The sequence below is a fragment of the Etheostoma cragini genome, chromosome 20 (genome assembly GCF_013103735.1).
Source record: "Etheostoma cragini isolate CJK2018 chromosome 20, CSU_Ecrag_1.0, whole genome shotgun sequence".
NCBI classification, from domain to species: Eukaryota; Metazoa; Chordata; class Actinopteri; order Perciformes; family Percidae; genus Etheostoma; species Etheostoma cragini.
The window spans coordinates 3,158,705-3,186,475 of NC_048426.1; the positions used below are offsets into that span (position 1 = coordinate 3,158,705).

Sequence of the window (27,771 nt, forward strand, 5' to 3'; positions counted from 1 at the left end):
CAATTACATGCATTCTTTTATCACATCCTCCACGTTGTCTGAGAAGAGTGTGAACCTGTACCCAGCTCATACTCATCAATATTTTCTCTAATGTAACTTTAATTGCTTGGCCTCAACTTTAAACTTTACTTTTAAAAATTAATTTCCTGAACTACTTGAGAGCAGTTCTTCTGCCTGGCTCCACATGCTGCCCTCAGGGCCTCCGAAGATGTAATTTCTTGTTGAAGTGCTTACTCACCCAAATCAATTCTTCCCCTTACTTCCCGTCTCCTTTCTCCACCTGCATTGTCTCCTGCGAGGGTTGACATATCCTCTGGCATGCATCCTTTCTGCTTTAAGTGAAGCTTTACCATGCCTGCAAGGCACAACATGAGTAACAGCCAGCTTTTTCTGTGTGTGTGAGGCAATGCAACTGGTAACAACAATAAAGACAATGAAAAGTGTGGGAATCAGTGGCAGAATAAGGCAAATAGCAGTGATGAAGCTCAGCAGTGAAATCATTACAGTCGGCATGTGAGAACAGGAGCAGGCTCTGTCTCTGGAGCCAGCTAATTAACCTCGGCTGACTAAGAGTAGACACAGGTAGGCACTGTGTTTGAGTGTGTTGTTACCCGTCTTCCGTGTGGATGAGTATGAACAAAAGGGCAGACTCTTTTCCCCAATCAAGCTAATGGAGTGGATGAGCTAGATGGGCAGTGACAGGTAGAAGGGCCTCCAGGTGATTTAGGGAGTCAGGGGAAGAGAGAGACTGAGGTGAGGATTTCAGCCTTTGATTGGCAGGACAAAGGATGATAAAAAAAGCCCGGCTTGTGGTGTCAGAGCCGTTAGCAGGTGGTGCAGGTCTGAGGAGCATACAGTGACAAGTACTGCAGTTCATGTTAGCCAGTCAAAGAGTCACTTCGGAGCTAATACTATTGACCTGCGTGCTGCAGCTGTGAGAACAGAAGCAACAACTTGCTTAAACTTTAGTGTCTCATTGTATTTTACCACATAACCAATAGTTATTTTTGAGTCTTGGCCAAGATGATCCTGCAACAGAAGAAATCAAATTGGTGAGTAAATTCAACTTTACTGCCATTTATGGGGTCCTTTTCTTCCCTTGTTGTTCCCCTTGTTCTTCATCATCAGAGGGAGTTTGCCTAGTTGAAGTGGGGTTTTACTGTGATGTAGTCTACACATTTCTATTGTATTTCTGAGAAATTTGATGTTATCAAAAGCTACAGACAGCCACTAAATGGACTTTTGGTGGGATACGGTTCAGTCTTAACAGCAGTTAAAGTTAAGGTTACACCTTATCTTTTAAAGCAACGTCCTCAAAGTTGAAAGTTGCAAGTTGAAAGCTGAACATTTATTGAGTGAAGATCCATATGTTGACAGGACCAAAAGCACCAGAATGCCCATTGTGATGAGATTTCAGTTTGCATTTGAAAACATGTTTTCAAAATGTCTCATGTAGACCTGTCTCGCTGATAGAGAGTGGCAGCCTAACGCTGCATACTTCTTTTGACGGCAGTGATTACCAGAAGATCTCATAAGCCTTTGCTGCCGACATTGTGCAATATGGGCCGGTGGGAGCCCCCAAAAAACACTTCTGCTCGGTTAGGAGGGCAATGTGACGACCACTACCCATCTACTCATACAATTAATTTGGTCCAAAGTGGTGTCAATACAAGCCCTTTGCCTGTCAATCTCTGTGTCATCTTAGACTGGGCTGTTATAAAACATCCAGCTGTAAAAGTATTATTAACCAGCATTGGTGGAATGTAACTAAGTACGTTAACTAAGTTATTCAAGTACTGTACTACAAATCTGAGGTACTTGTACTGCACTTGAGTCTTTTCTTTTATGCCACTTTCTATTTGTACTCTGCTACATTTCAGAGAGAAATATAGCTTTTTACTGCACTACATTAATCTGACAGCTTTAGTTACTAGTTACTTTACAAATCAAGATGTTTGCACACAAAACATATGTAGTTTTTAAATCTGATGTTTTATGATAAATAAAACTGTCCAACAGTATAACGGCCCACAAGTCCAGCTGAAATGATAACTGAAATTAAATGATGACTTAAGTAACATTTTCAATGCATTACTTTTGCTTATAACAGGGTACTTTAATAGTGTGGTATTATTACTTTTACTTAAGTAAAGGACCTGAACACTTCTTCCCGTTGAGGAAACATAAGCCTACAAGGGAATGAATTTAACTTTAATGAGCTTTTTTTACTCAAACTAACTGACATCAGTTTAGTGAAAATTAATTTCCCAAATGTTACATTTAGTTTAATTTGGTTTGAAATACATAATCTGTCATGCCAATAATTAACATTTAAAAAACAGTTAAACACAGTTTTCATTATATTTCAATGAAAGTTAAACTGGATGATTAAAATTGAATTAAGTTTTTACTTACTCCATGGCTATTCCTGGGCATGGATAATGTGATTTTGAAATTCCATGATTTTTCCAAAACTTTCAAGGATTTTACCAATTCCATTACTTTTCCTGGCCTAGAAATTTTGATTTTGAAATTCCATTACTTTCCCAGGTTTTCCATGACCGTGGAAACCATGTGCAATATAAAGCATTTATTAGGATTTTGTTGGAAGATATCTGACAGCCACAAGAAAAACTAGTTCAGTAGGACTTTCTGTGCATCTTAAATAAGACTCTGAATAAGTCGGTACATAACAGACCTCAGAATGCAGATTAGAACATTTGAACTATGTTATAATTGAAGCCATAAAATATGAAATATTACAGATTTTTGCAAGAAAAAAAGCTACTCTTTTTCTTTTTAGTCCCATTCCTTAAGCTGGTTGGGATTCAGTCGCTGCAAAAGCTTTAGTGTCCTTGAGCAAGTCATAGACACTTTTCCAGCTTCTTCTACATCGGTTCTTTTTACCTGAAACATCTCATTTGAAGACACAATGTTGTGTCGCATCTCTTCTTCTCCCCCCCAGTGGGCCTGTGCTGGCCCTGTGCTGCTTTCTGCTCTGGATCTCTCTGCAGCCAGACTCCCTCCATCGGGTGGCAGCCGTCAATCTGCGGCGCTTTATTGGTTGTGCCGTGCGTGAGTTCACTTTCCTAGCCAGGAAGCCTGGCTGTGGGGGCTTGCACATCACCACTGACGCCTGCTGGGGGCGCTGTGAGACCTGGGAGGTAAGCAGCTGCGAGGCAGCTACTGTCCTGTAAACACAGAGGAGAGACGAGTATAAATGTGATTACATTGAGAGGTGACATAATGGCAACTGTACACATAGGACTAGATGCAGATTCAGCCAGTCACACAGATAAATACACAGAGACAGACAAGCAGACAAACAGCGAGACACGTAGCTATAGAGACCAAGAGATAAGTGATCCCCATGGAGAGCATCTGTTTTTGCTTTCCCCCCACTACAGGGAGGTTAGTGCAAGGTGGGTGTAAGTGCCGGCAGGGAGTCAGCTGCGAGACAGTAGATGGACAAATATCAGAACAGATAGATATATACTGTGTATACAATATGTCAGATGTCTGAGAAAAATATATTCTCTGGAATGTAACTAAGTACTGTACTCAAGTACAAATTTAATGAACTTGTACTATACACCAAACACATGTAGTTTATAAAATCTGATGTTTTTTACAGATGCACAAACAACACATAAACGGCAGCGCTACAAAACTGGTTTGTATAGTAAAAAAGAAATGTGTCAATTGTCCATCATATTATCTATCCATTCAAATCCAGAATATAGTCCATTCCCAAAAGTTCCAGTGGCCTCTTCCACATATGCTTATTACAATTATTATATTAAAAAAAAATATGAGTTCTTTTCTAGATGTAGTGTCCAAGTTTTCAAGTCACAACCTCTGAAATAAGAGATTTCCACATGGGCCTCAACACTGACCCACCTGATCACAATAGCTAGCATTAAAAGTGACTGAATCACATCTCCATCTTTTTTAAGAGAGAACGGAAACTTCCCGAGCAAGCAAAGAAGTTGTTCTACTGATACCTGCTAACCTATTGCTGTACTGACATCTGTCCATACCTTCTTCTTATCTTCTAAAACATTTGTATTTCGTTGCATTCCCATAAACAATGCAGCCTGGTACCTACATGACATTAACATTTGGGACAATTTGGTGAGGCTTCAGCTGTATACCTATATATATAACTATAGATATATGGTGATATGTAGACCCGATGCAAAATATTATATTACAACTCTTTATAAATGTTGCCAATTGAAATTTTGATCTATTACACAGTTCAGCAAAGTACACCATGATGTTCTTGAATCTTCCTTTCTCAAAGAGGTCAAAAATTCTAACAACACCTGCTTTTTGCCAAGGTGTAATATTTGGCAGTAGCTCAGTCCGTAGGGAGTTAGATTAGGAATTGGAGGGTTGCCGGTTCAACTCCTCATATGAACCAAAGTATGGTAGTGGACTGGTAGCTGAAGAGGTGCAGTCCTGGGCACTACCAAGGTGCTCTTGAGCAAGGCACCAAACTCCCAACTGCTTGGGGCGCTTTTCCATGGCGAGCCCCCTCACTCTGACATCTCTCCATTTAGGTGCTCCGTATAGGTGCTGAGCATGTGTGTGTAATTCAGGCCTGTGTGTAATAACAACAGAGTGTAAATTGAAATTTCACCTTGTGGGACTAATAAAGGATACGTTATTATTATTTGCCAAGATAATCCACACCTGTGAGGTAGATGGACAGCTACTGCAACAATCGGTTTGCATAACCAAAGAATTTCTGCACAAACTGTGAGAAACCATCCCAGGGAAACTCATCTGCATGCTTGTCGTCCTCATGGGGTCTCGACCTGACTGCAGTTCATCGCAACCGACTTTAGTGGGCAAATGCTCAAATTCAATGGCGTCTGGCCCTTTGGAGAGCTGTTCTCTTCACGGATAAATCCTGGTTTGCCATGTATTTATTAACTTCTGTCAGGATGGACAACGAGAAGCTGGTGCCGTTGGGTTTTAAAACTTTGACGACAGCAGGGTACAGAAAAGAGTACCTTGTCCGAGCTTCTCTCAGTTGTTTTTGCAGACTCCTTTCTCTTCCTCACAACCTTTGTGGAGAAATCCTGGTAGAATGAGACGTTTCTGCCGTCAATGTTTTATGTGCCTTTGTTTCTGGCTGCTTGCACGATTTTGTGTTTGTCATTGTAGTCGGGGACATTCTAAAACGCTTTACGTGAAAAAGCCTACTGTGGTTTAATGTACCTAAACAACAATCAATTATCACCATATTCCTCATGGCCATACTTTGTCATGAACACTTAAGCCTGTAAAAACAACTTAACTGAAATCCAAAGATTAGAGAAGTTATCTTACATTAACGTTTTCTTCTTCATTGGCCCCTATGGCGAGGAAAAAACTTAACGTGGTTTAATGTAACTAAACAACGATCAATGATCACCAAATTTCTCTCTCATAATGCTCCTCATAACCACAGAAAAATGTCCAATATATATATATATAATGTAATAGAAATGTAAAATTCTTTGAAAAACTGTTACCTTCATTTCCGAGAAAAGCCAAAAAATGGGTTTTTGGCTCATGAGGATGAAAGACACCAAATCCCAGAATGCACTTGCTTCGCGTCAACTCCCAAGACACGTGTACCATTTACAGAGAGACAGACAGTGAGGCATTCCATTCAATTGTGTTTTATTGTCATTCCAACCATATACACAAAACGTTTCACCGTGGCTCAAGTGGTGTTACACATTTAAAATATATAAAAATGACATATAAAAACGACACACAAAACAGACTACATTTAGTGCTTACACACTATAGGCTCCTTAAAGTTCAGCTAACGCATTGGTAGCAATACCGCTTGGGCTGTATTTGCGTGGAATGTAGAATGGTCAGCATTTAACAGTCACAAACTCCACCAGCGGTTAGCAGTAGTTGGATAAAAGCACCCCATTTCTGCACCAGTCCGTGTCTGTGTTAACACAGCCCACCTCCACGAGTCTTACCCAACAGAGCAGCATCTGCTTGGAAGGCTAGTAGGCCTGGTAGCTAAATAGCCGAGTCCGGTACACTGTTGTTCAGCCATGTTTCCACAAAAACACAGCAGCCTCCGAACGTGCGTTGGAAGTTTTGTTGAAGTTGGATGTGGTCCAGGTTGTTGTCTAAATATCGGAAACTTGCCAGCAGAATGGATTGGACAGGTGTCTGTCTAGCGTTAGCTTTCCACCTAGCTGGAACTCTTGCCCTTGTTTGGCATTTCCGCTTTCACGCACGCTGCCGCTGATGTCTCCTTAACCAACTAGCGGAATTGGGCAACATCACTGGCTGAGGTGCTGGTCTCCGTAGCAGGGGAAGCTTGCATAGTGTGTTGAGTATTTTTAATTTAGTTTTTTTGTAACCCCCTTAGGGTGGGTTGAAAACATGCGGAACTAGCTGGCTTGTAGTCCAAAGCCTCTGGGCAAAAATGCCTCTGATGACACTAAATCAGAGGCTTTTTTCCAGACCCACAATACAGAGAAATCTAGTCTCGGTGGGACATGAGGGAGTGTAGCACGGCCATTCGAAAATACTATCGAGTTTTTACTGATACAAAGCTTAATGCCAATCGGTGAAGTATCCGTAAGGGTATTTTAAGGAAAAAGCTTAACGTGAAAGAGCTGAAAGAAAGAAACGTGGTTTATCAATCATCGCCAAAAATTCTCTATCTCATGTGTGTCAGAGTCATGTGTGTCTCTATTTCACTCATATTAAAATGTTTCTTTAATAGTGGTGGATAATAGAGGTGGATAACCAGTCCAGCATAAAGAGCCCCCAAAAAAAACTGCACCATAGCAAAGAGCCACAACACATGCACGCCCACCCTACAACAGTGGCTGTTATACATATACCTACAAAGCAAACAGTTTTACAGGTTTCTTTCTTACCTAGACTGATTCAGAGAGAAACTTGGCAGTCTTTGTTATCCACAAGCCTTTTCAGGTCTGGCTTGTACTCAGTTGTGGCCACTTGAAGCAACTCTTTCACATGTGTGTTGGTAAGAACAGAACGAATAGCTTGAGCTTGTTGACAAATGTGAAAACACTTTGCACCAGGTCAGGCAGCATTTTTTACTTTTCTACATTCAGTTTGTTCAGATGATGCAGCATGTCGACATTTCAAAAAAGTGGTAAAGCATATGTTACCTCTTGAAAGCCATCTCACATTGCAGCGAAAAAGCAGATCACTGGGAAGATCTTCATCAAGTTCAGCTATGAGGTTTTTGAACTGTCTGTGATACAGAGCATGAGTGCGAATAAAATTCACAATTTATAGCACTGGTTTCATGACGTGGTCCAAGTTCAGCTTCTTAGACACCAGATGCTTTTGATGGATGATGCAGTGAAATGTCCAAAAATCCGGGAAACGGTCATCAGCTTTTCACAGCCCAACAAGGCCATTTACAGCTCTTAACATAACTGGTGCACCGTCTGTGGCTATAGCTGTCAGTTTTGACAACTGGAAATTTCCCTTCTCAGCAACAGTCATGAATGTCTCTTTCAGGTCAATGCCACGGGTCTTGTGTTTTAACGGCACAATGTCAAGCAGCTGTTCCTTAATTGTGCAGCATTCTGACACATACCTTACAAATACTGCCAACTGAGGTTTATCTTGAATGTCAAAACTCTCATCCAAAGCAATGCTGAAATACATGCATTTCTCAAGGTCCGTATGTAACTGTGAGTTGAGTTGTTAATATCCGATATTCTCTGTTCAACTGTGTGCCGTGAAAGCTGTAGGTCTGACACAGACCGCTTTAAATTGTCATTTTCAGGCGCGAGGATAGCGATGACATCTTTGAGGTATGTCTTCACAAAGTCCCCTTCACTGCATGGCTTCTAGCACGAGCAATGTTCCATGCTACCGGATATGATGATAACGTGATAGTCTCTGAGTGCTTTGCAAATTTTCTAAAGTTGAGTCTGCTTCTCTGACAGCTGTTTCAACAAATTTACCATGCCTTTGGGGAAATCCCAGGCGATGTTAGCATGGAGTGAGGTGAAATGGCGCTCCAGTTTTGATGCTTTAAAATGCGATAAAGAAGTCTTGCAAATCAAGCAGAAAGACTTCCCATTTTGTTCAACAAAAAATTACAGTTTCACCCACTCAGATAAAAATGTCCTGTGCTCCTCTTCATATTTGCGCTTAGTTTTACTTTTCCCTTCTGACTCTGCCATTATTCACTTGCTGGCAGCACCTACCTTGCATTGTCAATACACAATACTACTAGCTACGGCAACACCCCTTAAACAAACCACCTGGTTATTGTTCCATGTTCTATAATGTTACCGAACGACGCGATACCAAAAATCGCTGTTATAAATATATTTATAAAAATGTGACCTTTTTTTTTTTTTTTTTATCTAGCCACGCAGTAAGAGCCTCACAGGAGCAGGCAGAGCCGCATGCAGCTCACAAGCCGCAGGTTCGCCCCCCCTGTAGTAGAGAAACAAATCTGAAAGAGTGAAGAGGAAGTAACCTATGCTGAATGTAGCACCGCCCAGATTTGTAAAAAAAAAAGTGCTGCCGCCTATCTTGAATGTCTTTGATGAATAGTGACTCCACTAGCCAAAGTATACTGATGGGCCAATGAAAATGTTTATTATTTGAAACGTGAATAACGGGCTCTAGGCACATCTTAACATAATGTCAGCAGCACAGACCCTGAATTGTACAGTTCACATCAGCGTGGAGCTTCATTTTATTTAGAAGCCTTCCTATTGCATTGAGCTTAGTTCTTACTTTAAGGCCATTAAATCAGTCTTTTATAACATCTTAATTTATAGAATAGCCTAGTATAAGGCCTATAAAATAACAGTTAAGCATTAAGGCTAGTGTATCTAATACATAGTCTATATTGATAAAAGAAACATAACAAACCTTTTACTTTTGTAAGCTACAATATTCCACAATTAAACCCCGTACTGTACGTGTTTTACAGGGGTTTAATTAATAGAAAGTTATTAAAGTCATTGTCAAATGTGCCAACAAGTTCTTCTTTTCATAATCATATTACATTGCAGTACAGTGTTTCAGTAAAATCTTTAGAATGGTCATGGCTTTTATGTAGAAAGAGTCCAAATTCACTTCAATGGGTGAAGTAGAGGCCATTCTGACAAGCATAAAGACAGTATATTGCACGAACCTTTCCTGTCCAAGAGGGGTGATGTGTACCTATATCGGAGTTTGAAGGGAGTTAGATCAGATATGGACCTTTATTTTGACCTAAATTTTATGGAAGCAGAAAGGAACAAGGCTGGCTCTAGACTGAGCCCACCCAAACATTGTGTCTTGCCTTGTCTTGCTACAAACATACAATGACATACAATTTCGATAGCTTACAATTTCGATGAAATTGTTGATAATTGTCAACCCAAAAAATCCTTCAATGTGGTGAAGCATCTGATTGAACTCCCTTTCTTACATCAGTCAATTAAAGCCAACTAATCACAACACTGGTTACAGCTCCTGTTACTTTCGTCTGTAATAATGCTCAAATGTGTAAAACTAAAAAAAAAAACAAGACCACAAACAAACAAATTAACTACAGCTATTCTGATATTCCAGACCAGTCTGGTGCCTGTTGTAACCCTTCCCTCCCATTTCATCAGTGTCCCGTATCAAAACCAACAACAATATACAAGTACATGAACAGGAATTAATTACAAATGATTACAATAATACAGTACCATTGCAATAATAAATGAACACATGATTTAATAAACTTCTGCTTGTTTTCAGCCCAAAAGTGTATCAGCAGCTGTGTCCTCCTGCGTGATACAAGACGGTATAAGTAAAGCATGTAGCGGTGTATCAAATACCGTTAATATTTATACATATACAGTCTATGCGATGTGTACAGTCCATTCAAGGCAAAGAAAGGCGGTACTGTGGTTAACGTTAGCGGATAGCGATTAGCGTAAGCATAGCAAGCTAGAGATTTTTAAAAGGTTTCAGTTAGGAACATGGATGCAAGTATACTGTATATGCACAGGACTGTATAGACCACAAAACAAGACTGTCGTAATTTTAAAACAATTATTTAAGCCGAAAATACTTACGTTTATGGGTCTCTCTGGTCGATGCGGCAACCCTTGTTGCCTGTTGCACAATGTATATCATTACCCCTCAATTTCAAGTAAGCTTGCATCCTCCCTTGATTTTTTCATTCACTGTCTATGGTTCCAAGGGCCATCCAACACTTACCACTTGATCAAAAAGAGAATTGGGACAGCACTAGTTCTCGCTTGACGAGCAAAACCTAGGGAAAGGGGTAAAGGGTAGGGGTAAGAGATTCAGCCTAAGTCTTGGAATAGTCATTTATTCAGAATTTCCACATCACAAACTCACTGTAATATTAGTGCCATGGGGTGATTTGAAGAAAGAGGACATATGTGGACAATGATTGTTGACTATGATGTTAAGACCATGATTAGTAAATAAATAAAATTGGTACAACTGTTGTCAACTTGAATGGACACACATATGCCTGTACCTCCATATCTGTGTTGATCCAATTTGATTGCAGTTTCATGTCTGCAATGTTGCCCACACAATATTTCTACCAGTGCACTTTAATTCATTAGGCTAGAACCAGCAATGAATCTGACAAAGTATTACCTTTTCACTCCAAACACATTTCATCCCAATGCAGGAAAACTAAGGTTTGCTACAGTTCACAGTCAGCAGCACCAACTTCACTTGTTCAGTACATTAATCATTTCTTAATTTACTAGAAAACACAAAAAACTACTAATTGCGGATTGTGGAGTGGCAATATTCAAGCCAGCGTTCCAACATACATTTCTTGAAGTGGTAAATACATTTTTCTGAGTATCCTCAAGGCATATTGTTGTGATTTGGCGCTATATTAATAAATAGAAATTGAATTGAATTTGGGTTTTTAAACCTGACCGTGACTAAGTCAAAATACATGTGAAATTCTATGCAGTATTTATGATGAAACTTCTTTCAAAGCAGAGCTTCAAAGAGCCTACATTTGTTGCAGGTTATCTGATTTGTTCTAAGAATGTTGGACATGTGGGGGGGAATTATTTCTTTCGTAGCTTGGCTGCAATTTCTGTAGCTTCCGTTTCAACAGTTCATTTTATTATGTAGTGCTAATAACTAGGGATGAGCGAGTACAGCATTATCTGTATCTGTATCTGTTTACCACATGACTTATCTGTATCCGGATCCGTACTCTGACTGGGCGGGGCCTAAACCGGAAGTGGTCAGATTTAAACCGGAAGTGGGTCGGGCTCTCTTGAAATGTGCGGGGCTTTAACCGGTATGTTATTTAAGCATGCAATTGTTATGAGTTGATCAAAAATTGTTATATTTATTGCTGATTTGAAAACTATTTACATGACAGCATCAAGCTTCAGATCAATGGTGTTGTCATGGTAACAAATGTACTTTATACAGAACGTTTTGCAACACTGAATACAACACATGCCGTTGCAATTATGAAGTAAAATGTAATGAACAAGAGTTTTCATACTCAATATAACTTTCTGTTTTTAACTTTTTATTTTTTTATGATCAGTGTGATTTTTTTTTTTTGGTTCTTTTTTTTTCACACCAGGTGTGTGTGTGTGTGTGTGTGTGTGTGTGTGTGTGTGTGAGTAAGAGAGAGACACAGAGAGAGAGGGGGCGGGGGGCGGGGGGCAGCTGACAGTAAAAAAAAAATAATCTCCGATGGCAGAGACGCAACGGGAGTTGCATTTAAACCGAGCAGCATGTCTTAAACCCACGTTCACCAGAAATCTACTGGTTACTATGTAAGTACTATAAACCGAAGTTAAAAACAAACCTGAAGCTGAAGAAACCCTAAAAGTTAACGGAACAGATCTGCAGATCCGATTGACTGCCTGCCTGACGGAGCGGGAGCGAGAGCGAGAGCGGGAGCGAGAGAGAGAGAGAGAGAGAGCGAGAGAGAGAGAGAGAGACAGAGAGAGCGAGAGAGAGCAAGAGAGAGAGAGAGAGAGGCCGAGGGAGCCTATTTCTCCGGTTGAGGAGTTGTATTCAATCCGAGCACGGATATTGACACATATTACTCGTAAAATACTTGTACTCGGCAAAAGTGCTTTATCCGTACCGGATACTCGTTTCAGCCGGATACTCGGATCACCCCTACTAATAACTAATACTTTTCCTTAGAAAATCTGTATTATTTTCAAATTGTCACAATTTGTCAGAAGCAGAAGCAGAAGCAGACCAAGACAAGGTGAGTATGAATAATAAGGTGAGTATTTATTTGAAAAGACATTGTAGCAATGGGTAGTCCACAAGGTAGGCAGTGGATGGAATAGGTGGTTGGAGGATTAGTGAAAGTCTGGGAATGTAGTTGAAGTAGATGGCTAAGCAGGAATGATTTCCAATCCAGATGATGCTGCAGACAGAGAAATCGGAGGCAGATTTGTGGCAGGAAAACTGAATGCTAAATGCACTGGTTACGCTAAAGATCCAGCAGGGAATAGATGTCAGGTCATGGCTTAAATGGAGCAGAGGTGGTGATCAGGATACAGCGACAGTTGGCTTGACGTTGGTAACAGTCCATAGTTTTAAGAAGGTTCTCTTTGACACAATGCCAGGTCCAGTAGCAGCAATGAACGTGAGCTTGGACAGAGGGAACAGCAAGATCCTTCTCCTTTGAAGGATGTCCGTACAGGCATTGAAAAGGGGACATGCCAGTTGCAGAAGTTGGGGGCTTTTTATGAGCGTACTTGGCCCATGGCAGCTGAGAGGACCAGGTGGTGGTATTTGAAGAGACGAGGCAGCAAAGCATGGACTCAATCTTCGGGTTAGTCTGCTCAGCTTGACCATTAGAATGGGGATGGAACCCGGAAGTGAGACTGACTGTAGCACCAGTGGCCTGTCAGAAAGCCTTCCAAGCGTGTCTACCCAAGTGACCATGTCACTGGGTAGACCGCGTTTCCTAAACTCCTCTTTTACCAGGATATTAGCTGTTTCCGTGGCAGAATGGAGCTTGGGGGAGGCTGAAAGTGAGCAATCTTTCTGAATCTGTCCATGACCATCAGCATTACGGTGTTAACCACAGACACGGGCTATCCAGACACGAAATCCAGAGCCAGATGCGACCAAGGTTGCCGAGGAATGCGCAGAGGATACAGTAATCCTTGAGCTGGGTCAATTGGTTTCCTTGTTTTGAGCGCAAAATGGACAAGCAGCAATGAACATCTGAGTCTGGTCTCCCATGGCAGGCCACCAAAACCATTTCTGCAGCAAAGCCATAGTTTGAGCCACCCCGGGTTGACAGGCCAACTTGCTGGGGCGGGCCTACTGACGAACAGCAGAGCAAACAGAGTTGGGCACAAACAGACAACTTGATGGACTGTTACCAGGACCGGGTTGGGACCAAAGGGCTGTCATCAATTCCTCCTAATATTCTGGGGCCGAATAGTCTCAGGTTTGTCCTCACTTTCCCCAGCCTTAGAAAACATCCAAGAGGGGCGCTAGTGTGCAGCGTATGAAGTAAGACGTCTCTGCGAGAGCTCCTCTCCGTTCAACTTGTATTTGTATAAATTTGCCCGTCTTTAACCAAGTTTGCTCAACAACATCCCGGTTCTGTTTCTATGTCCCTGCATGACCGTTTAAGACCAAGGAATGTCGACTTTCGCTAATCCTAAAGCCAAAGACAAGAAAGACAGGCCGCTAAGGCCGAGGCTAGCTAGCGGCAGCGTGGTGGTGGCTAACGAGGAACCACCTGGTGACCAACACGCCTCTCCCATGGAGGACTTGAAAAACATGCAGGATACGATCCTGAAGACTATCAACACCCGTTTCGACTTACTGGATGAGAAGCTGGCCTCCTTCTAGTCGTCTCACAACAGCCTGGCGACCCAAATGGATCAAGTAGTCGAGACGGTATCAGACCACGATGCTCGTCTGCTGGCTATGGAGACCGCAGTCAACAAGCTACAGAAGGAGAACGCTTTCCTCCGAGCCAAAACAAATGACTTAGAGGGCCGCTCAAGGCGCAACAATGTTAAGTTTGTAGGGATTCCCGAAGGACAGGAGAAAGGAAATCCAACTGAATTTGTAAGCGCTCTCATTCCTAAACTGTTAGGCGAGACTCACTTCCCAAAGCCGGTAATTTTTTTACCGTGCCCATCGCTCTCTACAGCCCAGGCCAGTAGACGGAGCCTCTGGTCCTTCGGTCAGACCCCGCACAATTATCGCCCGGGTCCACCACTTTCAGGAGAAAGAGATGATAATACGGCTCGCTCGACAACAGTCCCTCATGTATGGTGCACATAAAGTCTTCATATTTCCAGACTATACTGCTGAGGTGATGGAGCAGCGACGGGGATTCCGTGAAACTATGGCAGCACTGCGCGAGCTGAAAATCAAGCACAGCCTGCGTTTCCCAGCCATCTCCACTTCCAACACAACACTGGAAATGACTAGACACGGTCTGACAGATTTGTGATTTGCCAATCAGGTTATGTTCACAGACCTTTGCACAGAGCATAAAGGACAATTTCATAATCACTGACGGTAATATTTAAACATTTAAAGTTCATATGTTAATTTTGGTTGTTTCTGAACAGTAGAGGGGCCCCGGCTTGTTTAGGTGAAAGTGTTCGGTTGGTTTGGGTTTGTTCGTGTTGTTTGATGTTGTTCGGAGCTGCCAGAATAATTGTTTTTACCTTTTCATCATTTTTGGCTGTCTTGGATTGCTATCCCTTCTCTATTTGATTAGTCTACATGTTGAGCCCCAACGGTGAAAACCAGACAGACATGAGTACCATTTCACTGGTCTCATGGAATGTGCACGGTCTTGGGCATGTAGTCAAGCGAGGTAAGGTTTTTGCGCATTTGAGGTCGCTTAAAGCAGACATAGTGTTTCTGCAGGAAACTCACATAAAAGCTACAGAACAAAGGCGGCTGAGAGTGAATTGGGTCTCTCAAGTTTATCAGTCACCGTTTACCTCCAAAGCCAGGGGTGTCGCCATTCTCTTTCGAAAGAGTATTCCATTCCAACTCACTTCAGCAACCACGGATCCAAATGGCAGGTATATTATGATTGCTGGAGACATTGGTTCGTTCCCTGTCACTTTTTTTAACATATACGGTCCAAATACGGACGACCCAAATTTTTTCCGCAAAGTATTTCACCTAATTCCGGACCTCAGCACCCCCAATCTAATTATAGGTGGCGACTTTAACTGTTACCTTGATCCATACCTTGACAGACTTTCCTCCCGCGCTCCAACCACCATAGCATCTGTCCAAATATTGAATAACCTACTTAAATCCAGAAACGTAATTGACATATGGAGACTGCAACATCCGACAGACCGGGATTATTCCTACTTTTCACATGTCCATAAATCATACACAAGGATCGACTATTTTTTTGTGGACGCAAAATTAATACCCAACATCGTACAGACTAAATATCATAATATATTGATATCAGATCACAGTCCAGTATCTTTACAATTGAAGCTCACCCTGCCAAAACAAATTTACTGTTGGCGCTTTAATCCATGGTTGCTGTCTGACCAAATATTTATGGGCTACATGTCTGCGCGCCTGGGGGAGTTTCTTGAGACCAATGACACAGGAGACGTATCGGACTCAATGCTCTGGGAAACCCTCAAAGTTGTTATGAGAGGCCATATAATTTAATTTGAAGCTTCAAAGAAAAGGGAACAGCGCCATCGCCTGGTTGATATTGAAAATGCACTTCCAGCTCTTGAACGGGCCTATAGGGACTCTATGTCACAGGAAGACTATAACAAGATTTTAAAGTTGAAATACGAATATAACTACATTCTCAGTGAAACCATTGGCAAACTCATACTTAAAATAAAACAGAAGCACTTTGAGTTGGGTGATAGACCGGAGAGGCTGCTGGCTAGACAGTTGAAGGGTGCTCAGGCGAGTCGTGCAATTTATAAAATAAAATCCAAAACAGGAGATTTGCTGGTCAACCCTAAGGAAATAAATACTCGCTTTAAAGACTTTTACTCAGAATTATATTCTGCTAAATCTAGTGCAACTAGCTCAGATCCCACTAACTTTTTTGACTCTCTATGCCTGCCAACATTAGACGAGTCATCTAGGTTGGAACTTAACGCAGACTTTGCGGAGGATGAGTTAGTTGAGGCAATTAAATCATTTCCCTCTGGCAAAGCAGCTGGCCCAGACGGGTTTCGTTGCGAGTTTTATAAGGCATTTCATAAAACACTTGCCCCACTCTTACTTAGGATGATCAAAGACTCAACTGAAAACAAAGCATTTCCGGGGTCGCTGTATGAAGCAAATATTTGCCTTTTGTTAAAAAAAGGCAAGGACGGTACTGAGCCTGGAAACTACAGACCCATTGCGCTCCTCAATTTTGACCAGAAATCTGTCACAAAGGTGCTAGCTAACAGGCTAGGAAGGCACATCTCCTCAATTATACACCCTGACCAAACAGGGTTTATCCCAGGTAGGTTCTCATTTTGCAATGTACGAGGGCTCCTAAATAACATATATGCCAGCAACTCAGGAGACCCCCGAGGGCAGCTGTCTTGGCCCTTGATGCGGCCAAGGCATTTGACCAAATAGAGTGGGTTGCGTGGGTTAAAATGTTATACCTCTGCCCAAAATCCTCCATCCTCACCAATGGTGATAGATCTGGACCCTTTGGGCTGCACCGCGGAGTCAGACAGTGTGACCCGCTGTCGCCCCTGCTCTTTGACTTGGCCCTGGAGCCCCTTGCGATAGGGATCAGGAGCCATCCTAGCATCAGCGGCATTAAGATAGGCGAGGTGGAAAGCCGGGTGGGTCTTTATTCAGATGACACATTTCTATATCTCTCAGACCCAGAGGCGTCTGTCCCCCTTCTGCTTGACTTCATCAATTCATTTGGCAGACTTCATGAATTCATGCCCCTATTTGACAGTTTAGACCCACAATTCCTTGACACACTGCCATTTACACTGGTGAAAGACCATTTCACCTATCTAGGGCTCAAAATACCCCGGGACCCCAAGCAATTATTTAAACTTAATTTTGCTGAAATGATCACAAAGCTAAAAGGTGACATAGAGAGGTGGAGAACTCTGCCACTGTCCATGGTGGGGCGAATCAATGCAATCAAGATGGTGGCTCTCCCTAGGTTTTTGTACTTATTTCAGAATCTGCCAATCTTTCTCACTTCAGCATTTTTTAAGAATTTGGACTCAATTGTCTTTCCTTTCATCTGGGGGTACAAGGTGCATCGCATATCTAAAGCGCACCTGCATAAATCTACAGAGGAGGGGGGGTTTGGTCTCCCAGTATTCAGGAATTACTATTGGGCAGCCAATGCAGGGGCCTTGATGTACTGGCGGCGGGGTCAGCCCGGTGGGGCTCCTAACGGCTCCCCCCTGTGGTTAAACATTGAAGCTGCAGCGGTGCACAGCGGCACCTCCCTTTGTGCCTTGCTTTTTTCCAAAACAGAGCCTCCTCTTAAATTTGTTGGTAAAAACTTCATTTTGAGAAACTCCCTTAGGATCCTGAATCAGATAAGAAGTGTCTGCAAGCTGCCGAACACTTCTGTACACACCCCCATATGTCATAACCATTCATTCCTACCATTCCAAGCGGATGGGGTGTTTGCAGACTGGAGAAAGAAGGGACTTGTTGCCCTCGGAGACCTATATGTGGGCGGACATTTTGCCTCGTTTGGTCAGCTGGCCACGCAATTTGATCTACCAAATTCTCATCATTTTCGATATTTTCAAATCAGGCACTTTGCTAAAGGTGTACTACCAAACTTTGAAACCATGCCACCAAGTTGCCCATTCTACGATCTCATGCTGCTTCCTCCTGACTCCGAGCACCTAATATCTCGCTTTGTGTCCCTGTTCGCCATCTCCGCATCCACTCACCATCTCAGAGAAGCTTGGTCTAACGAACTGGGGCTTGAGGTGTCCAACGATACCTGGACTGAAGCTTTGACTAGAATTCATACATGCTCTATCAACGCAAGATATAAACTGATTCAATATAAAGTTGTTCATCGATTACACTATTTTAAGCTTAAGCTGCATAAAATCTACCCGTCACTTTCTTCACTGTGTGGTTGATGCGGAGGTGCGGAGGGTTTGCTATCACATCTTTTCTGGTTATGTCCTCAATTACATAAGTTTTGGTGTGATTTATTTCAGTGGTTCAGTCTGGTCTTTAACTTGAACATTGCCCCTGACCCAGAGCTGGCGCTCTTTGGGTGTTCAGAAAAGGCTCTCAGGTATCCGCCTCAGATGCAACAAGCACTAATGCTTGGCATGGTTGCCGCGAAGAAAATAATTCTTCTGGACTGGAAGTCCCCCACTCCTCCCTGCTTTCAAAAATGGCTTAATGAAATGACTGGGATCATCCAGATGGAAAGGATACGCATGCAAAACTCTAAAACACAAAACCGCTTTCTGAGCATCTGGGGACCAATCTTAAAACTATCTTAAAAACATGTGATTCTTTTCTGTAGAGATGTGCTCTTGACTGTATTGCAACTTGTATTGCTATGACATCTGAACGTGTTGATAACAGCAACATGGCATTTTTCCAGGACATGCTTTTAATCTTGATTTTCCTGGCAGCTCCGTTGTTTGTTTGTGTTTTTTTTGTGTGGCTTTTTTCTGTCCTGTTTTGTTATATAAAACTTAAAAAAAATTGAAAATAAAATATAAAAAATAAAAATAAAAAAAGAAAACATCCAAGAAAGAGTGTCCACCTTACCATTCCGTGAACCTGGTCAAAAAGTGAGAGAAAACTTAAAGCATCCAAAAACCAAAGCCCCCCTGGTTTGACGTGAGTTCAGACGTCTGGATATGAGTCCAAACAGGGATGTTGTTGTTCCAAGAGGGCGGCTGTCAACTCCAGAGCCTTTCCAAGCAGCAGTTCGATCACAAAAGCAACCCTTGCTTTGTCAGAAGAGTAAGAGTAGGGTTGCAGGTCAAAAATCAAATCACATTGCATGAGAAACGAATTACATCCTCCTAAATCCCCATCATACTTATCAGGTGTTGAAACTTTGGGCTCACGAAACAAAGTAGCTCCTGAGACATAAAGCGGGGCTATAGGATCAGGTGGTGAGGGAACTGTTGGTGCGCTAAGTCTGGATACTCGACAGACTGATAAACAGGGTCTGAACAGAGGAGGCTATCTCCTGTAGCGCCGTGCTGTCCCAACATGTTTCCTTGTTGGGAAATGGCATGGCAAACAGAGTCCAGGTCCGCTTTGTTCATCTTGGCTGGATCATTCTGTCATGATTTGTCGAATATGCATAATAAGGTGCGTATTTATTTGAAAAGGCAATGTAACAACGGGTACTCCAGAAAGTAGGCAGGGAATGGAATAGGTGGTTGGAGGATTAGTGCAGGTCCAGAAATGTAGTTGAACTAGAAGGCTAAGCAGGAATGATTTCCAATCCAGATGATACTGCAGACAGAGAAACAGGAGGCAGAGTCATAACACAAACAATATGGTCTTAGCCACTGTTAGTTGTTTCCAGACATAGTGAAGAAATTATTCAAAGTGCCTGTATTTGGTAAATCACCCATCAACGGTACTATTACACATCTCATAAAGTGTTTTTTGTCCTTTTCAATTCAGTTTTATTTAGGGCCAAATCACAACAAATCATTGCGCTTTTTAATAAATTAGCAGGTCTAGACCGCACTCTGTGATGTTATTTACAGAACCCCAACAATTCCATCCAAGAGCAAGCACTAGGCGACAGAGGCAAGGAAAAACACACGTGTGAACATTTCCAAACACAAACAGACAAAAGGTATTTGTTTTTATTAATTGTTGTTTAGGTACATTAAACCAAGTTAAGCTTTTTCACATTAAGGTTTTTCCTTACAAGGCCCGTAATGAAGCAGAACCACTTAATGTCAGCTAAAGTCCATAATAATTGGACTTTGGGTTAGATTGTTTTGACAGTTGTCAGTTGATGTGAGGAGCAATATGAGAGAGAATTTTGGTGATGAATGATCGTTGTTTAGGTACATTAAACCACCTTAAAGATGAACTGAACTGAACAAGTAAAAGTTGATAACTTATGATAATTGCACAAAAAATGTTCATAAAAAAAATCAATGTAGCTGTTTTTTGAGCAACACAAAAATTGTGTTTTTTAGTATTAGAACACAGACAATATCGATGACGTCACTGGCATGGTAGGACCTGTGAAGGTATATAGGCAATGGCTGCAGCATATTATCTACACAAAAATGATTAATTTTAATGGCACGGGTTACGCATTTGAGCCTGTGAGGGACAGGCCTGTAGTGTCTGACTCCTGTCCACCTTTAGTACAGGATCGTTTGGGGGGGGACAGTGACCGGTGTGTCTGTGGGTGCAGCTTACTGTCATGCACTCATTTATTGTATCCAAGCACATTATTTATTTTGGGAAATAGACTGCTTATGTAGCGTGTGCATTTAATGAAAAAAGAAAAAACATGGTTAAGGTCCTGTTTGTTTAAGAAAATAGAGGCAGATAAATGGAAAATGTAATTGGGATCGCTTGTTAGATGCACGTAGGAGAGTTACCCCAGTTTGACCATAGATGCACGGAGGATTCACGAGTTTTGCCATTTACTTTACTTTAGGCAGGTGTAGAGTTAGCAGATTTTTACCATGGAACTAGCAGCTGTTTTTGCATCAACAACGTGCCCTGAGACGGTGAACATCAGCTAGCTTCAGGGTGAGTAGAGAGTACGTTGGATTCTGTGGTTTAGATAGCGGCTAGTAAACGTGTCATCGATCTGTGATATCGTCAGAGTCTTGGTTTATTTATACATTTCATGGTCGGAGTGCTAGCTTGTGAAGTTTGTTATAAGAGTGCTTCCAACATATTAAGTTACTAGCCCTTTCCCTCGGTTGATTTGTTTGGTATCTAGCTTGGTGTTGTGTCTCAATTTCAAGTAATGCCCAGTGTATCAGTCTGTTTTGTTGGGCTTTATTTTTGTAAGGCAAGGCAAGGCCGCTTTATTTGTATAGCACATTTCAGCAACAGGGCAATTCAAAGTGCTTAAACAAAATCAGTTAAACAGATAAAACACAAGTATCCTCAAAAAAAAGAAGAAAAAAAATAATTAAATAGATAAAACACAAGTGTAAACTTGAGACTACCTTCACACTAATTAGTCAATGTTAGTGCTACCTTTCGTGACCACCCTCAGTGTCACTACCCTTCATGACTACTTTTAGAGACGTTACCTTTTGTGTCCTTGGACTCTTCTTCACATTAATTAAGCCAATGTAGTGCTGCCTTTTGTGTCTATTTTCGAGACTACACATTCAAACTTTTTCTTTAAAGTGCCACAATTCGAGTCTGTCTTTCTCTGTCTTTCTCTGTAAGTAAGTGAATATGTTTGTTGTTTGTGTATGTGATGTGACAACAACGTTACATCCAGCCTTTTGGCTAGTAGACTTAATAGTATGTTGACAACAGATAAACATAGCTACCTCTCTGTCTGCCGTGAGCGTGTCTACGGCAGGTAGCATTGGTGGTGTTACTTGCCGGTGTTCAATCGGTCTGCCCTGTACTGGAGCCTGAAGGCCTCAGGTTTCATTCTGTTGGACTTAATCTCACAAGTGACACTGTTGTATCAGAAGCACAGCTCTCCAAATAGTCCGTTGCTAATTAATGCTACAGACTCGAAATCCAGGGTCTGTCGGAGGGCTGGCTCATTGTAAGGTAGCTAGCTGCTAGCCATGAGATGAGGACTGTTTCTTTCCTTGTCAAAGGTAGCCTGTGGAAATATGATGTAACCCCAGTTGCCTTAGTCCTATACAGTTCCTTACTGCAGCCAGGGGCAATACAGTATGACCCCCCCAGACTTCTTTGTTTCCGCTTCCTCAGTTGTATATCTGCTCGCCTCCAACTCTTTGTATGTTGTTCCTATGGCTTCGCTGCTAGTGCTATTTAGCCACGGAGTAGCTTACCATCCCAGTGACGTAGAAGATTGTGGAATTCCAGCATGGCGGAGCCCATGTAACAACAAAAACACTTTAAACTTACTATTTTATCCCTTTTAACAAATTCACCCATTTTAATATTTGTTCCTGTGAGAAGAAATAAAATACATCTGTTATATCCCCATTATTCAAATTCCAGTTCAGTTCATCTTTAGGTGTTTTCCTTGTACGCTCTAATGAAGCAGAAACGCTTAATGTCAGATAACGCCGATAATATTTGGACTTTTTGTTAGATGTTTTGACAGTTTTCAGTGACTATGAGGAGCAATATGAGAAAGAAATTATGTAAGCATTGATCATTGTTTAGGTACATCAAACAAAGTTAAGCTTTATCCTTGCCATAGGCGCCAGTTAAGAAGAAAACGTTAATGCAACATCACTTTAATAATCGTTGGATTTCGGTTTAGTTTTTTTGACAGGCTTAAGTGTTCATGATAAGATATGGCCATGAGAAATTTGGTGAAAATTGATCATTGTTTAGATACATTAAACCACGTTAAGCTTTTTCACGTAAAGCCTTTTAGAATGTCACTTGCAACCTTATTAAATAGATGAGGGGTTAGTGAATATGGTAGGACTGAATTAGGAATGATGACTATAAGATTTTATTAATTTATTTGTTTTATTAATTCAGGACAATGCACATCGATGAACATGCACAACAGTACACGTAAATGTGCCAGATTGTAGCCCGAGGGCTGATTTCCATCTGCAGTCCAATAGGCAGGTTGGAGTTACAGTAAAAAAGACATAGGATAGTAGCTTAGTAGATAAAAACAAGAAGAAACAAAATGAAAAGAAGAAAAAAGAAAAAGAAAAACTGAAGAAACAGGACCATTCATTAGTAAAAAAAAAATGAAAACACAAGTAAGCGGTGATTACATGTTTAGTTAGCTCTAAGCCACAGCTTTACCTGGCTCTTAAAGGAGGCCAAAGTGGGACGCCCCTTATAGTTGGAGGAAGTGTGTTCCATAATGCACTGCCTTTAAGAGACAGTGCATTATGACTGAATGAGATGAGCTGAACTGAGGTTTTTCTAAAAGGAACCTCACAGTCCCCGTTTACAACGGCTCTTGTGATCCGAGTGTGTCTATATTTAATAAACTCCAGCAGTGGAGGTGGCGCCAGGCCATGAAGTACTTTATAAATTAAGCACAATGAAGAAAATTGTGTTTAGTTTTAGTTTAATTTGTAAATCTTTAAAATAACTATCAAAACTCAGTATGTTATATTTCTCTAAGATATTGCAATGATGATAAGAGAAAGGGTTTTTATCCAGAGTCTTAAGCGCCTTCTTGTAAAGAAGCTCAACTGGTTTTAGAGTAGTTGTACCTGACATAGACCAGCTAGTCATGCAATAGTTCCCATGTGAAAGTATCATTGAGTGCAGAAACATCAGAGCAGATGAATCTGATAGGGACCCTCTGATTTGTTTAAAATTATGAAGATTGAATTTGATTCTTTTGGATATCATTTTAACATGTTTTTAAAAAAGAGTCTAGAGTCTATAATCACACCTAATTATTTACATTCATTAACAACTTCCAAGATGGGTGTCTCACTGGGATGTCATTCAGAACACAAAGGAGTTGATGCAGTTCAATCCAGACCAGAACTTTTCTTGATGTTTTGAAGGATTTACACAGCACAGCATAGCACAATGGGGTACACTGTTTGGCAGTTAATGGCTATATGTGCATATAGTTAGGTGATTAGGAATTTCTCTGTCTTCTTGCGTGTCTGGGTGTGTGTTGTCTGAAATAAACAAGAAAAAGAACAGAAATAACATGATTAATTTCTCACTATCAAATTAGCTGCATCATTTACATTTACAGACTAAACTGACGTTTCTTAACTATAGTGACTATTTCTGATGGCACAACAGTATTTACTAGTGAAATGCAATACAACAGTGCCACCTAGTGGCCAACTGAATTAACGTTAGAATGCCTGCAAGGGCTCTGGAATGTTTCCACGAGTGTGGCCACTTATCGATTTACAAATGCGCCACATCTTACACATAGCATATATCGTGAGGAACAGGTCTACTAAGGCAAAATAATATCACATCTAAATGTTAATATAGATCAAATATAAACCAGGTTACAGTTTAAGTGGATACCCACATTAATCACGAACTAAGTTAATAAGGATTTACCAAATTGAAAGTAATTTCCGTACATGCGAGGTTATATTGACTCGCGCTAAACATGTATCTAACCAAATTACGTGACAATATTTAAGCATATCTCTAATACAATGCTCAAAGGCATCTAAACATAAAGGGATTACGCTAAACAACTCACTTTCTCAGCACCCATGTGGCAGCGCACCCGACCCCAGCGGTTCCTCCCACAGGTGGTGGGCCCATGGGATGGAGATAAGGGTGCCACGTAGCTTCTTTGGGCTTTGCCGGGCTCCGTGGCACATGGAGTTAGGATAATGTCGAAAAATAAAGTTTAAGGTTTAAGTTTAATAACTTTCTGTTCGGCTCGGTGCATCACGTGCGATCCCCCAAAATCTGATGTTTTAATTTAAATAATATAAACTAGCCAACGACAGTGTTGGGAGTAACTCGTTACAAAAGTAACGCAATTGCAGTAATGTATTCCTTTTTGCTGTAACGCAGTAAAATAAGGCATTACTAATTAAATAACCAACTAAATCTCGGTAATATTATATTCGTTACAATCTCAGTAATGCGAGTTACAACGCATTTTAACGCAACATTTAGTGTTGTTTTGTTTATTTAAGAATTCACCAACACCGAAAAACATTTCTTCACAGGACAAAATAGCCGTGAGTAGTAGTTAGTGTTGCTATATTCAACGGTTGAGATGACCGCAGTTCTCATAGGTTTTTGCTGTGACTGTATACATCCCCACTCTCGGCGGTCGCTGCTACATGTTCAGATCAGATTCACACTGTCGTCTCTCAACTTCAAAACTAGCACCCCCATTGCCTCCTCCTCATCTCCGGGGACTTCAATCATGCTAACAAGGATAGGGACAAGAGCAGACTCAATGGACTGATCAGGAGAGCGAGCGAGAGAAAGTGGGGGGGAAAAGGATTTTAGCTAAGCAGACATCCATCGTGGACAACACCTCTCACCCCCTACAAGACAGTGTGGGGTCCCTGAGCAGCTCATTCAGCAGCTGACTGATACACCCACGGTGTAAGAAGGAGAGGTACCGCAGGTCGTTCATCCCGACCACTGTCAGACTCTACAACACCTGCACTACATGATAATGTTGTATTTTCTGTTCCTGTTTAACAATCACTTCAAACACTTTATTATCTGTATTTTTATTTTTCCATTACAAGTACTTACTTTTTCAATATTATTTATGGTCACAGTTCAATATCACTTTCATTATGGTTCCTTACCTCTGCTATGTTACATATTCAATTTAATTTTAATGTCATTTACTTACACTGCAATATTGTTATTTGTACTATATATAACCACAATACCTTTCATTTATTGCCACTTTACATTCATTTAATACTTTCTGCTCATTGTCTTTTGTTTGCCTGTTGTTTGTGTTTGTTTGTTCTCTTGCTTTTACTGTAGGAAACCGCTGCTGCTGCAATAAGGGAAATTACCCACTGTGGGATGAATAAAGTATTATTTAGACTACCTTTAGTTTGAAACTTCAATACAACTGTAAGGTAATGTTAATTGAGTATATTTATTTTCTCCTACTATTGTACATTTTACTTTTTTATTTGTATATTTTTACTTTGCATAATCATATACATTTTACAAAACATTAAGAATAATCTATGATGTGTGAGTGGATAAATAAGAGACTTTATTGATCCGGTGGGGAAATTCAAACGCTATCTGCCAATTCAAACTATTTTGGTGAAAGTAACTCAAAAGTAATGTAAAAGTAGTGTCATGCATTACAATTCAGAGACAGTAATATTGTAATATATAACATATTATTCTCAAATAACAGTAACTAGTAATCTATATTGTATTACATTTTGGACGTAACTTGCCCAACACTTGCCAACAATATAGCGGCCTACAAGAGAGGCTGTGTGAGGTATAAATCATGTATATGAGTGGAGGAGGACAGGAGGCTTTTGTAGCAGTGTGCAGAGAAATTTAGTTCTGAAGACTGGAAAACAGCGTTGAATGCCGAGACGTAAGTGACAGCAGCGGTCTCCTCAAGTGCATAAGGAAACAATTGGATTCCATAAGTCGTTGCTTACTAATTACAAAGAAATCCTGTGAAATGTCAAGTTATGAAAACTTGGCAAAAGAGGAATTAGGACGCTCATGACTCTCTCAGCTTTTTATTGCAGTGTAGCTGGTGTGCGTGCACAAGGCCCAAGATTGGTGATCCCGTCATCTTTCTGTCTGCACTACCCCAAAGGGAGGCCAGAATGCAGCGGAGGAAGTCCATGTCTGACATTACAGACGGCTAGGGGTTCAGGGCTCACACCAACACTACAATACTATCACTTCATATATAGCAAAACGGAGGTTTACTGGCAAATTATTTATTTGAAATAATGAGCTGAACAAAAGGTTTTATTAAAATGAAAAGTCTACTAAGGTGAATTTCTTTTTCTTTTTTCTGATCACTAGGGCTGCTGAGAGCAATGTGTCCATGAGTGGGCCATCTTATTGTTTCTGTTTTATGCATTATATGCTTTTACAGAAGTTTAACATTTAGAAGAATAACAAGCTTGTGGCCCATGAGTCCAATATGGCCATCGGGGAGTTTGACACCACCTGAAATCTCTCTGTAGAGATTCACAAGAACGAAACGGTCAAAGGCCAACCTTCAAAGTAAACACTTTAAATGTTTTCCTATTACCCTGGTGGCGCAGCATCTGGAGCAATTCGGGGTTCAGTGTCTTGCCCACAGACACCTTGACATATTACTACCACCTGAGCCACAGACACCCTGACCCGACCCTTTGTCTGTTTATATTTCCAGAAGCCAGTCCTGGACCCTCCCTTCATTGAGTCCTACCAGCGTGTTTGTACCTACAACGAGACCCGTCTAGTTTCTGTGAAACTGCCCAACTGCCTGCCAAACGTCGACCCCATCTACACCTACCCCGAGGCCCTAAGATGTGACTGTGGTGTCTGTCTGACCAGCACCACTGAATGTATAACATCTGTCTAACACAACATATATACTTATTTTTAACTATACACTTTGTAAATAAACTATTTTTGTTGGGTAAAATTGGAAAAACAAGGCCAAAAAAATCTGTTTTTCCTGCTAAGCATTAAGTTAAAAAAAATGTTTCTGATTCATGATTTATACTATTAAGAGACCATGACATGATCCCGGGCTGATTGAGTGTAGTGGTCATGTATTGGACTTTTGTTTTATGATGCTGATGTTTAAGTAACTGTTTTAAGGAGTAAGCCAAACAGATTTACATAAGAGGATGTTATACAAGCATGATATAGCTATATATATGATACTATGTCACATATAGTGAAGTGTTTGCAATATTTGCTATAATCCAAATGGTTAAGAGGAGAGCTGTAGACAACCCCAAAAAACAATCCTGTAAAGACCTGTGAGCTTGTGAGTAAGCATAAGTACTGATTGAGAACTGTACTTCAGAGAGAGTGGTTAAATATGTTCTAGTCTCACTCACCCAGACTCTCCTCCAAAGCATCCTGCAGGAGAGTCTGGCTACTCCACATAGAATTTTAGGATAGGAGGAAAACGTGCTGTGGTTTATTGGCATTTTTTTAAACCAATCATTTGTCTTGGCC

General features: G+C 41.0%; 1 protein-coding gene and 2 long non-coding RNA genes across 3 annotated transcripts; all 3 read left to right on the forward strand.

Moving 5' to 3' along the window:
• The first annotated feature begins 418 nt into the window (after positions 1–418).
• gphb5 (glycoprotein hormone subunit beta 5) lies at positions 419–27,771 on the forward strand. Its single transcript, XM_034859396.1, has 3 exons — positions 419–1,052; positions 2,966–3,164; positions 26,972–27,771. Exons 1-3 carry the CDS (start codon positions 1,024–1,026, stop codon positions 27,161–27,163), a joined length of 420 nt encoding a protein of 139 aa, XP_034715287.1. The 5' UTR covers positions 419–1,023; the 3' UTR covers positions 27,164–27,771.
• Positions 4,218–24,661, forward strand: LOC117935694. The gene is made up of 3 exons (XR_004654806.1): positions 4,218–4,228; positions 19,107–19,112; positions 24,576–24,661. It is a non-coding gene; the product is annotated as an uncharacterized LOC117935694 (long non-coding RNA).
• LOC117935696 lies at positions 6,481–10,174 on the forward strand. Its single transcript, XR_004654808.1, has 3 exons — positions 6,481–6,606; positions 7,047–7,049; positions 10,164–10,174. It is a non-coding gene; the product is annotated as an uncharacterized LOC117935696 (long non-coding RNA).

Excerpts from the sequence above, each read along its gene's own strand:
- gphb5 (XM_034859396.1), top strand. The coding sequence starts at position 1,024 with ATGATCCTGCAACAGAAGAAATCAAATTG. Across the intron at positions 1,053-2,965 it reads CAACAGAAGAAATCAAATTG|TGGGCCTGTGCTGGCCCTGT; the intron begins GTGAGTAAATTC and ends TCTCCCCCCCAG. Across the intron at positions 3,165-26,971 it reads GGCGCTGTGAGACCTGGGAG|AAGCCAGTCCTGGACCCTCC; the intron begins GTAAGCAGCTGC and ends TTATATTTCCAG.